The sequence below is a fragment of the Chiloscyllium plagiosum genome, chromosome 3, assembly GCF_004010195.1.
Source record: "Chiloscyllium plagiosum isolate BGI_BamShark_2017 chromosome 3, ASM401019v2, whole genome shotgun sequence".
Taxonomy (NCBI): Eukaryota; Metazoa; Chordata; class Chondrichthyes; order Orectolobiformes; family Hemiscylliidae; genus Chiloscyllium; species Chiloscyllium plagiosum.
This window is the reverse complement of record NC_057712.1, coordinates 114,662,918-114,676,517: the sequence shown is the minus strand read 5'-3', so window position 1 is coordinate 114,676,517 and position 13,600 is coordinate 114,662,918. Positions and strand designations below refer to the sequence as shown.

The 13,600-nt window shown below is 38.3% G+C and overlaps 1 protein-coding gene across 2 annotated transcripts in view; it reads right to left on the bottom strand.

Annotated features, from left to right (window-relative positions):
• Positions 1 to 13,600, bottom strand: part of rev3l (REV3 like, DNA directed polymerase zeta catalytic subunit) — a 203,894-nt gene that overhangs the window by 36,337 nt on the left and 153,957 nt on the right. For both annotated transcript variants that reach the window (XM_043687151.1, XM_043687152.1), the window contains 6 exons: positions 12,575 to 12,690; positions 10,130 to 10,248; positions 8,700 to 8,818; positions 7,554 to 7,695; positions 2,584 to 2,828; positions 956 to 1,064 (listed from right to left, as the gene is read on the bottom strand). In XM_043687151.1, the coding sequence (XP_043543086.1) occupies positions 956 to 1,064; positions 2,584 to 2,828; positions 7,554 to 7,695; positions 8,700 to 8,818; positions 10,130 to 10,248; positions 12,575 to 12,690 (850 nt within the window). The remainder of the gene's footprint in view (positions 1 to 955; positions 1,065 to 2,583; positions 2,829 to 7,553; positions 7,696 to 8,699; positions 8,819 to 10,129; positions 10,249 to 12,574; positions 12,691 to 13,600) is intronic.

Genomic DNA, 13,600 nt, shown 5'->3' with positions numbered 1-13,600 from the left:
CATAGTGCCAGGGAAATGCAGGCTAGTAGAATTAGCCATGGTAAATGTGGGTTCATAGTATAGGGTGGGATGATTTTTGGAAGGCCAGCGCAGATTCAAATAGACCAAAGGCCTTTATTAGCACTGTACTGATTCTATTTCTGCACAGATCTTTTAAAAAAAAGGAAAGAAACACTCTTCACATACACCTCCTGATGTTTAGATATTATTATGAAAGCTTCAGAAACAGAGTTTTAAAATAAATTTTAAGATGAACAATTAACAACAGGTGACATTCATGGTTCGAAACTGGGCTACCAATAAACCACCTCAGCTGGAATCTGGTCTAAGAATTAATTTGTACCAGTCTGCTTGATTGGCATCATATCCTCAAACATCCACTCCCTCCACCACTGCCATTCAGTAGCAGTGATGTGCTTTACCAGAAAATGCACGATAAAAATTCATGAAAGATCCTTAAATAATACTTTCCAAATCCACAAGCACTTTTATCTTGAAGAACAAGGGCAGCAGATACATGGTAACTCCACCACCTGCAAGTTCCCCTCCAAGCCACTCACCATCTGGACTTGGAAGCCTAACCGGTGTTCCTTCGCTGTCACCAGGTCAAAATCCTGGCATACCCTCTCTATTGGCACTGTGGGTCAACTTACAACACATGCACTACAGCAGTTCAAGGCGGCAGCTCACCACCACCTCCCTAAGGGCAATTAGAGACAGGCAATAAATGCTAGCCAATAACATGTCCCATGAATGATAAATGTGAAAAAAAGTGATTTGGTTTCAGCTCACTGCAAAAATTATCTATGTTAGCTACAGCACCTTGTAACCCAGGTATTCCAATCAATAATTTTAACAATAGAAATGCATTCTTAATATTCTTAGAATCACTTTACAACATATCACAATTAGTTTTACCTTAAGTACTATATATTGAGTAGTCTTTAACTTATACCTTAACAAAGGCCACTCCATTTGGTGATATAGTGATGTCATTCCAAAGCCGGTGAAGCAACTCTGGAGGCACTTTCTGGGAAATGCAGCCAAATTTAAATTCTTCATCCCTGATAAAAGAAACAAAGACAATTTTGTTTTTATTCCTGGTAAATAGGACATCAAATGCTTCACTCTTGCACTACTTTCTCCAGGAGACAGATCTGATGCATGGGAGCCAGAGAGTAGCAAAGTCAAAATGAGAAAGTAATTACACCTTCACCACTCTCTTTCTCATTCTTCCTCATTAAGAGACAGCAGTGAGACACAAATTGCAAATGCAAACTGAACTTAGTGTTGAAACATTGCAGAATTCTGGGTGAATGGCAGTAGATTAAACTCTACCCAAATTGTTTTCCTCTCAGTTTTGAGTAATCGAGACGGTGGGCTGGGATTAGTGACAGATAGCCCAGCTGAGCAGAAACATTTTCTCACCTTCATTTACACCAGTTTTACACCTCTAACACTTCTTTACCTTTTGCTCTAGGCTTCCTCACCAGCTGTTCCTCTTCCCTCTCTGTCTACAGATTAAAAAAAAGATTTTCCAGCTCCTTTCAGTTCTGAAGAGTTATATTGGACTCAAAACATTTACTCTTTCTCTCTCCACAGCTATCAGACCTGCTGGACTTCTCCAGAATTTTGCTACCATCACAAATGATACTTTTGAGACAAATTTCAAATCCTCAAAATTCAAATATTTCAAAGTATAAAACTCCACTCTAGAAGAAACTACTGGCAGACATATTCATCAACAGATTGAAGCAAATATTTTGAAAATTCTAGAGCAACTATTTTAGTCATAGCAATGTTGAAAAAGCATCAAAATGTGCTGATATTGTGTTGTGAAGTTCCTACAATTTAAGATTAATTTTGAAGGGTTTAGATGCCTCTCTCAACAGCTGACATATTAAAATTATATTATTGTAGATATTAAAAATCACAAATCTCAAAACCCTTACCCAGAGTGACTTCCAATTACAAGGCATTGAGTTATAGTCGTAGTCCCATAGCACAGAGACAGGCCCTTTGCCCAAACTGGTTCATGCTGACCAAAAATGTTCATAAACGCTATCCCCATTTACATGCACTTGGCTCATACTCTTCTAAACCTTTCCTATTCATGTATTTGACCAAATGTCTTTTAAATGTTGTTAAATGTACCGACCTCAACCACGTGCATATCACCCTGGTAAAATAGTTGCCCCTTCAGGTTCTCTTTTATTCTCTCCCCTCTAACCTTAAACCTTAGTCCTTGATTCTTGAGTTATACAGCAAATCTTCACTTACTTTTTACTACAAGGTGAACCAACTTAAGTTGCACCATTATATAGGTTGTATCACCTGCTACTTTAATTCAAAAGAAAATAAACATAATATTGCAGTCTGTTAGTAGAATATGAATCTGCAGCGGGCTGTAGTAGATTCTGTTACAGCCCAATGTGGAATAAAAATTCAAACTACTCCAAAAACAAAATAGCTGTAACATGACTGGTTTAAACATCATTTTATTTTTCTGAACCATCTGAATCTAATCTCTAGTCACTGTTCTACTCAACTCAAAATACAATTATATAAAGTAAAATGTCTTACTTTCCAAGGTAGTCAATACTACCCAGGCACGTAGAGTAGCAATAGTTATAGGCTATAATAATAGAAGGGTACAGGGACTGAAAATCCAGAACCAGGACAGAGTTGCTATAGAAGCGAGATTCGGGCTCCATCACAAGCGGAATGCACTGAGGAGCTCTCATGTGAGATCGCTGTTGGATACTGGGAGTTACAGCAATGTAGTTCATTGGCTTGGCAACACGCAGCATCATGGACTCCACACGATACTGCAAAACAGGAATGCAATACAGAGAATTGGTCAACCAGAACAAAAAAAACTCTTTCCAGTCGTATATAGTTTCTTACTTGTTCCTCCTTTGACATGAAAAAGAGCTGATTAATCAGATCTAGCATTTTTTCAGAATGGTGATATTCTTTGTCAGGCTGGGCCTCAAGTGCTGGAAGATATTAGACAAACAAGAGCCAATGGATGTTATCTACTTGGACTTCCAGAAGGCCTTTGATAAGGTGCCACACAGGTGACTGCGGAGTAAGATAAGAGCCCATGATGTTAGCTGCAAGGTACTAGCATGGTCAGAAGATTGGCTGTCTGGCAGTGGAATAAAATGGTCCTTCTCAGGATAGTAGCTGGTGACTAGTGGTGTTCTGCAAGGGTCAGGGTTGGGACCACAACTTTTCACTTTATAAATTAATGATCTAGATGAAGGAACTGAGAGTATTCTGGCTACGTTTGCAGATGATACAAAGATAGCTGGAGGGACAGATAATATTGAGGAGGCGGGAAGGCCACAGAAAGAGTTAGACAGGTTAAGAAAATGGGCAAAGCAGTGGCAGATGGAATACAATATGGAAAAATGTAAAGTTGTACACTTTGGTTGAAAGAATAGAGACAGACTATTTTCTAAATGGGGAGAAAATGCAAATCTTACGTGCAAAGGGACTTAGTATCCTAGTCTAGGATTCTTTGTAGGTTAACATACAGGTTGAGTCGGTAGTTTATGAAAGCATATACACAATGTTGGCATTTATTTTGTAAGGGCTAGAATATAAAAGCAGGGATGTACTTCTGAGGTTTTATAATGCTCTGGTCAGACCACATTTAGAACATTGTGCAATTTGGGGCCCCATATCTCAGGAAGGATGTACTGGCCCTGGAGCAGGTCCAGAGGAGGTTCACGAGAATGATTCCAGGAATGAAACGTGAGGAATATTTGAAGACTCTGGGTCTATACTCAATGGAGTTTAGAAGGATGAGGGGGAAATCTAACTGAAACTTAGAGTACTGAAAGGCCTGGATAAAGTGAACAATGGGAAGATGCTTCCATTAACAGTATAGACTAGGACCCAAGGGCACAATCTTAGAGTAAAGTGAAGACCCTTTAGAACGGAAATGAGGAGATGATACTTCAGCCAGAGTGATGAATCTATGAAATTCACTGCCACAGACGGCTGTGGAGACCAGGTCATTGAATATATTTAAGGCAGAGATAGATAGGTTCTTGATTGTTAAGGGGATCAAAGGTTATGTGGAGAATAGGGTTGAGAAACTTATCAGCCATAATTGAATGGTGGAATGGACTTGATGGGCTGAACAGCCTAATTTCTGCTATGTCTTATAGTCTTATGTCAGGCCACAGATATGCTCCATCAATTAACACCTAGGTACATTCCCTTCCTACAAAACTTCTACTCTGAGCTGCTGCATCTCAGTCGGGAATTGGACTGTCGTCTCGGATTCAATGGATAGCGAGGACAGCTGAGATGATCACTACAGACACTTACATCCCACACTACATCAGAAAGGCTAAAAGCATTGTGGAAGATCCCAGACACCCCTCACTCAAACACTCCTCCCTCCCACCATCTGGCAGAAGATACTGGAGCATTTGGTCTCTCACGGCCAGACTGTGCAACAGTTTCTCATCAGGCTCCTTAACACTGTATGATTGGACACTTTTCCATTGGAAATTCTTTGCACAACGTTGCTACTAGAACAATGTCTATTAATTGTCATTTTTTTATCACATTGCAATTTACATGTTTTGTACTTCTTATGCACTTTATGCTGCCCTTTGTATGATCACGTAGTTTGTGCTGTCCATGTAGCATCTTGGTTCTGGAGGAAAACTGTCTCATTTTTAAACTGTATCAGTTGTATATGGCAGAAATGACAAATAAAAGCTCTTCTGGCTGTCTAAAGCCCAGCTGATTTTATGCTGATCTTGTGTACATCAAGAACAACAGCTGATCTCCACTGAACCTAGGACTAAACTCAAGTACCATATGGTGTGGAGGTTCTGGTGTTAGACTGAACTGGACAAAGTCATACGTCACACGACACCAGGTTAAGTCAAACCTGATTATTTGACATTACAAACGTTTAAAACGCTACTCCTTCGTCAGGTGAACAAGACTTCACCTGATGAAGCAGCAATGCTCCAAGAGCTATGATTTCAAATGAACCTGTTGGACTGGTGTTTTGTGACTTCTGACCAAGTATTTTAACACAATCTTGAACACAGTTCAAACCCACAATAGGCAATTTAGTACTAGGTTTGGAAGCAAGTTTACATTAGTGAAGTCCTCCAACTATATGATTTTTACTTTGAGAATTCTGCACTCAAACAAAGGATAAATTCCCAAGTCTAAAAATGACACTAATTCAGGGTAGATATAGCAATTACAGAAGAATAAAACCAATATGAACATCTATTTTCCTTCTAACAGAAAGAAATTGACTCAGCCTGCTCAACTTGAGAAAGTCTGAAACAGATCAAGGTGACACTATTTCTCAATGCGAAATTATGAGCAATCTTAACCATCAGCTCATATCTACTAAAAACTGGGTTTGCCCAAAGAACACAGCAGTACAGCACACCCTACAACCCACCAAACTTTCTGACACACAATAGTTTCCTAAATTAAAAACTTTGCAATTCTATGTGGTCCCTACCCTTCTATCCTTCATTTATCTGTCAAAACGGCTCTTAAACATTGCTATTGTTTCTGGTTCCACACCTCCTCTGGCAGCGCATTCCAGGCACTTACCACTGTCGCTGTAAAATCTTGCCTCTCAAATTGTCTTTAAGCCTTCCCCCTTTTTACGTTAAACCTAAGATGGTAGCTCATCACTGTCTCAAGAACACCTAGCAATGGGAAGTAAATGTTAGCCTAGCCAACACCATCAACATTCACTGAAAGAACAAGTGATTTACTGGTCAATAGAATACACCATGTTGCAGTGTTAAAGGACACTTTCATTATTTGATCAGTCTTTGCAGCAAGGTGGCAATATTTTATACATCAGTTCTCAGGTAAATTTCATCTTGCTCAATGCTCATACCAAGTTGTCTACAGCTTTTAGCTAAACTGCACCCTCAAAACAGGCATTATCACTACATGATGTTCTGATTAAGTGTCTATTTTTCTGGTCAGAGATTGGAAAATCAACATGCATTTTTCTTTAGTAAACTGTTCATAGAAACATCAATCATATTCTCTAAATTTAAGAAGTTTTTAACCATTTTTCAAATTAAGCCAAATGACCAGGAAAATAAAGTGTAATTAGCATTACTATGTCTATTTATATTATTTACAAACTGCAGCTGCGCTACATTTTTTGGTGAAGATTTTATACATTGTGACCAATACTTTGGGCTTCTACTGATACACAAAGCATACAAATCATTTGCAAGCATTATATTAAATATTTAATGATTTACTCATTTCAATGCGTACTTTTAGCTATGGAGGTCTTGGATGCAGGGTGAAGGCAACTAAGTGAGGGAAAGCAATTTTCTTACATTTGAAGACTTTTTATCACCTTTATTTCCACATTAATTTCTTAACCAGCAAAACAGACTGAATGATGTATTATAGAGAAGAGAATTAGGATAAAGTATTTCTTTGTACCGCAAAAGGACTTCTGCAGCATGAGAAACTTTGATAAGAAAAAGATTGAGGCAGAAATCGTTACATTTTCATACAGCAAATTTCAATGGATATTTTTAATAGCAAAAGATGAATACAAAATTTTCAATCATTTTAAAAAGCTGGACAATGAGCCAGAGGACTCCTATGCATGTCTAAAATTCCATAATGGAGTACTTAGAGAAATTAATCTTTGAAATTTGCAAGAGCTAATACAAGCGTACTCTACAAGAAATAATTACCATGATGCTATTGTGGAAACTAAGTTCAACCACAAACTTTAACATTCTTTTAGAGTCACTTTGATATCAAGCAAAATTCATGCTGCTCCAAAAATGTAATGTTATGAATAATGTTTGATCTAAAATATCTTCAGGAGCACCACATCCTAAATAACTACTGTAACTGTGTGAAGAATTCCTAATCTTTCACAGAAATAGATCAGAATTTTAAAAATTAATCCACAGCCAAAAGTCAAATTATGTCGTCTTAGCATTTTATCATGAAACATTAAATTTGCACTGTGTCTTTGTGAAAAGAAGATTTTTTTTTTTAAACAAAATTATGCCTTAAACACAAATCTGGATTTATTCATATAGTACCTACACAGATTTCAAAAATATTATAGTTTAATTTCATATAACAACACTGCATGGAAAACACTTGGACAGCAGCAGTTGAAGGCTCTCTCATCATGGTCTGTTCAAAATCAATAGCCCAATGGGAAATAAAACTAAAATACTGGAATTTAAAATATCTTATTGTTAGGGAAAGGTATAGCTGTAGGGATATTATCAGTTTTTCTAGTGGATAATAAAACAAATTCAATGATCTTATTTCATATTTTTCTATTCATGACAAATTTCACTGGTTTGCAGACCACAAATTCAATTGGAAACAAGGTAAAATGCTAGGACGATACAGATGTATCATCACAACATTTTAAAAAAATCTTTCCATTCTACTTGTGCAATGGTATTAAAATGATGTAAAATAGTGATATTAGTGTGCATCAGGACTGTTTCTGTATCAGATACACAGCCTGAAAGTTAACTACTAACCTGTGCACCTCTTGTCAGCACATGATAGAATAAGATGCCAAATAATCGTGCTAATTCACTTGTCCTTCCAATCAAATCCAGTTGTTCCAGCAACTGTACGTTTCCACGCACACGGCAAACATAATGGTCAACCATTTTCCACCTACAGTAAAATGAAACACAATGAACACCAGAAGCAGCAAAACACTCCATAAAACTAATAGTTATTGCAGCATTAAGGTTACAAAGAAAATCCCACTTGTATCTACACAAAGTCCCAAATTCATTTTTGTTCAGTAGAACAATGTATTTCTTATTTCAAACAGAAAATAAATCCATCCCCCTCTTTTCTGTTTACGAAGATGGACACTGTAAACTTTGGGATAAATGGAATACTTTAGGGTGAGAGGGGAAGATTTAAAAGGGACCAGAGGGGCAACACTTTCACAGAGTGGTGCATGTATGGAATAAGCTGCCACAGGAAGTGTTTGAGGCTGGTACAATTACAACATTTAAAAGGAATCTGGATGGGTATATGAATAGGAAGCATTTAGAAGGATATGGACCAAGTGTTGGCAAATGGGACTAGATTTAATTTGTTCAGCCTGGATGAGTTGGACCAAAGGGTCTGTTTCCGTGCTGTACATCTGACTCTGTATATTGTTCACTGCAAGTTAATTCCAGACATGAAAGATTTGAAACAAAAGATTGCCAATACTAATGCCAACTAATTCAGCAATGAGAAAACACTATCTTCAATACTGCTAAATGGAACCAATGTCTAAAAAAAAAAGGTAGGAAGTTATCTGTGAAAGCTCACCAACTGATAACCCTGAGCATGCAAGTTTCTGACCTGCCAACTTGACACTCTGGGTAGATGTTAATATCTATACTACACAGACAAAGACACTTGTACTATCTGTTCTACAGAACAAAAGATTTCCAAAAATTAAATTTAAAGAAGCCTCAATTTTTAACTAGGCTATTTTCTGAGTTTGACACTACTCACTGCTGTCTGTGCATCTCAATGCTTCAGTTCTCAGGGAACTTTTAAATCTAAGCTGGGTTGAATAACTTGATAAGCTAGACTCTTATATTATGCTAAGTTTAATCTAAATTAAAGCACACAGGCTAACTATTAAAATATAGCTGCAGGGTGAAATTTACCTGTGTACATGAGTCTTATTATCAAACCAGTCAGATAGGACACGACAAGAAAAGAGTGGAAAACGCTGGTGAAGAACATGAAAAGCTACATTCTCAAAAGAGTAATTGTTGAGAGCAACCTGCAGGAAGACATAAATTCAACAGTGCACAAAAACTATTGCATTTTATACACAAACCTGGTCATTGTATAAAGTTAATCTAACACGATGTAAATCAAATGTTAAAATAGCTACCAACCCCCTTAATACACAGTAAACACTGAGTAAGTAACTCATATGAGTAGCAGTTTGAATGAAGATTAAAGTTCTTATTTACATTTAATAGGGCAAGAGTTTCTTTGGGGTAGAGAGAAAGCTTATGAATAAATACAATGCAATAACATTAGTATTTTCCTTTCAGTCTGTCATTAGAAACAAAATGTATCAAATGAAATTTACACATATATAAAAACAAAGGGATCTAAAACAGAATACTGCTCAACATCACTAATCAATATTAACCAATGGTTTTGACCTTTGCTCTAAGTTATTTCAAGTATCCTATAAATATATCGTCGATGAATGTGTAACCAAGCATTTACTGTCATTTCAGCTGAATTTTCAATGACTGTGCTTTAAGAAGCCAAGGAATTCAGTTAAAATATTCAGGAGGTTGCAACAAAGACTTTGGAACATAAAAGAAAGAAGATTATTTAGGACACTTTGCTTTATAGCACAGTTTTGGAGAAAGTCATTACCTCAAAAAGATAAACTTGTTCAAATTTACAATTAGAAAGTAAACCTGTCGCATTCCCGAAACAAAGGGGCAACTGTTCTTTTAGAATCATTTACACAGCAAGAATGCAGCTGTTTGTAAATGAACGGATACCTTCATTTGAATGAATGCTACTATCCGTAAACATAAGAACCAGCCGCCTATGATATTACTGCCAGTGTGAGGCAATGTTAGATTGTTTTAACTCTTTGTGACTTGTGCAAGAGTAGAGGTTAACACTGTAAACACTGGCTCACAGCACCAATGTGTAAAAAGACAGTGACGTAAGGACATGTTCTGGGTGTAGGTTTGCTCGCTGAGCTGGAAGATTCTGTACTTCTAATAACTGTGCTTCGCATATTTAAGTTACAGTTTTGTGGTGATTATGGACATCATTTATTGCAAGGTTATTTATTGTGTATTCTAACAATGCAAATCAATATTTACTTTTAAACTCAGAAGTTCCAAATTGAAAGCAGGACTCAATCTAACAGTTAACCCATAACCTCATAACTCATTCACTCACTTCAATGTCCCTTCAGTCCCTTTTCTTCATCCTTCTATTGGTTCAATTGTGATATAGTTAATGCCTCAGCCAATACAATATTTACTGAATCTACACAATTCATCAGGTCAGGAAGATTCTGATCTTATACTTTACACAAGTGACCAGTTACCTCATTCCTCATCATTCTCCAAACGTTCAGAATGATCCTTCCTGCAACGTTTATCTCCGACATGGCAGTTGCACCAAATTCATCTCTTTCTGTGGCAAATCGATTTTCTTTACTGTCATCTGATAAACAAAGGTGAATTAAAATTTCACGACATACATTTAGATTAAAAAAACACTGCATACTATTCATATTGTATCATTCCATTATTTTCACACAATGACATTTTGCTTCAAACTCTGCTGACAACTAACAGTAGAGATGACACCTAACATAGGCACCAGGCAATGAGGCTGGGCTATCAACTACATAGTGGTAATGAGGTTGTAAGACAATTAATGGAAACTTTTTTTTGGAGGAATGGGACACTGAATCAGACAATGGGATGGTACATGGGATTCTGTTGCCTCCGATAATTATTCCAATTAAGCCTGCAGTGGGAAGGCCCATGAACAGCCTTCCTGTTCTGCCAACTGAAGCCACTGTGGGCAATTAATGCCTACTTAAGTGCCTCATCCTATCACAGCCGATATTCACCCAGAGAAGGTGGGTTCTCTGCAACATGGGAAAATAAACCTTGTCCAAAACATCTGGTAACATTTGAAATTGAGTGGGAACACTCAGTCAGGCATCAAGAGTTGGCAACCTGCTAAGAGCTATGCCACTGTCCACCTCTCCCCACAATGTCTACCGCAAGCATCTACACCATGCTCTCACTTATCTATGGCCTCAGCGATCCTGGATCTCGCATGCCTGCATTACCAACAACAGGGACCCACAACAGCTCTCGGCAGACATGATTTTATCTCTGCGGTCCAGGAAAGACCTCTGACTGTATAATTAAGTGCATGATTGGTAATGTGAGAGGCCTTCCCAAAAGGAAAATGTGGTAAGAATTCTCACAGCACTCCAATTGGAACCCTGTAACCTGCATTAAATTCTGCCCAGAAAGTGGACATATTTAGTAAGTTCAATAAGCTTGAAGAGGTTCAAGAAATACGATCTCCATACAAATGGTCCCACATACTGGTGCACGGTTTTGTGACTTACATTATTTGTTCCTACACCATCATTTTGCAATACTACAGCTGTGAGTGTCAATGACCTATCTCAGTCTGCAGAGGTCTACAGTAGATATATTAGTTTGAACTGATTTGATTTACTCCATAGGATGTTGAGAAATGGCTGGAGACACTGGACACTGCAAAATCATTAAGCCTTTACATTTCAGCAATAGTACTGAAGACTTGTTGTCCAGAACTACTCTTGCCCTAGCAAAGCTATTCTAGTACAGCTATAACACTAGCATCTACCAGACAGACAATGTGAGAATTGTCCAGGTATGTGTTGCACACAAGAACAGGAACCAACCAACCTACAGAATTACTATCAAATGGCATAAAGATAGGGGTGGGGGAAATGTGGTATTGTCATTGGGCTAGTAGACAAAAGTGAGGACTGCAGATGCTGGAGATTAGAGTCAAGATTAGAGTGGCGCTGGAAAAGCACAGCAGGCCAGGCAGCATCCAAGTAGTAAGAAAATCAACATTTCGGGGATGAGCCCTGCATCAGGATCATCCTCCTCGTAAAACCAGGCTAACACTCTGGGCATATGAATTCAAATTCCATAGTGAAATGTGAATTAAATAAAATCTGTAACTAAAAACCTAGTCTAGTGGAAACTATGGAACCACTGGCTATTATTGTAAAACCCATCTGGTTCACGGATGTCCATCAGGGAAGGAAAGCTGTTGTCCTTACCTGGTCAGGCCTAAAAGGGACTCCAGACGCACAGTAATATGGTTTACTATTAGCTGCCCCGGGCAATCAGGGATGAGTAATAAACGCTGGCCAAATCAACAACATTATTTTAATTCCCATTCATGAAACAAAGGAATAATCTGCTCACTGACATTCAGTCTGGATTCTGCCAGGGCTACTCAGCATGACCTCATTACAACCATATTCCAAACACTGATAAATGAGCTGAATTGCAGGGGAATTAAAATGGCCCTGGACATCAAAGCTACACACTTAACCAACTGTGGAATCAAGGAACACTAGCAAAACTTTCAATGGGTGAGTCAATGAGAATGGGTGGGTGGAGAGAGGGTAGGCTATTTGGACATGATGGGCTAAATGCTGTACTATTAACAAGTTTGATATTTTTGGCGGCACCCCCCCCCACACCGCTTTCAATAAACTTTCTCTGTCTTTCAGATCTGTTCTTATTTCCCAGTTCCTTGCTGCTTCCCAAAGGATTTAGTAATTTCAGTGGAATCTCAACAAGGGTATCTAAAAAAGCATGAGGGACAATAAAATTGAATAATAGTGTTAGATGTTGTTGGCAGAAATTGAGATCAAGTGACCAGTTTCTGTATAACAAATGTTATTATTTCATATAAAGTGACTTATTCCCATGCACTATAAATTTTAAATTACTAATACCTGGAATACGGGAGACCATCCGACAAAGATCAAATTCTAGTGCAGCAGCTCGCTGAAAAAGGTAACTCCAAGAATGCATCTGAACTTCATATCCGAGCAGAATGTCAGGGTCATACCTGAAATAAGTTCAATATAATTATTTAAGCACCAATTTAGTTATTCAGTCAATCTTTCTACACAAAGAATACAAGATGCATAGACACTGGGAAAGCCATATTTCAGAGAATGAGAACATTTGCAAGACACCATTTCCAAGATGCCCTTGACAGACTGACTTCCATGCACACTCTCACCTTGTCTTGAACATAGAGACACTATGTACCCTCCCTCACTTCTTTTGAGGATGGGACAACTTAAGAGTATGTGGATGCGCATGGTCAAAGAACAGCATTTACAGCAATATCTTCTCCTTCCACTAGCTTATCCCCACATACCTAACTCAAGTATTCCCATCAGGTACCTAACCTTGTCTGTTCCTTATTCCTCATTCACTTGCCACCCCTCAGTTGCATTCCATTCCCTTCCCTGGTCACCGCCTCAAGCTGTGAAAATTGTATTCAGCCTATCAGTCTAACTATGAGTTAAGCCTCTGACTCAGGCTAAGGTGATTCTTATCAGCCAGGGCATGGAGTATAAGAGTTGGCAAACTGTGTTGCAGCTATATAAAACCCTTGGTAGTCTGCATGTGGAGTAATGTGCGCAGTATTGGTCACCACGCTAATCAGAAGGATGTGGAAGCTTTGGAGAGTGCAGAGAATGTTCACCAGGCTGTTGCCTGGGCTCGAGGGCATTGGCTAGGAGGAAAAGGGTGATAAGACTAGGATTGCTTTCACCAGAAAGATAGCAGTTGAGATGAGACATGATAGAAAAAGGTTACAAAATCATGAGAGGCATACATAGGGTGGATAGTTTAGATTACAAGGGGGACACACACGCAAGGTGAGGGGGAGGGGAGTTTAAGGAAGGTGTGCAAGGGAAGTTTTCAGGGAGAGGAGAGAAAGAGAGAGAAAGAGAGAGAGAGAGAGA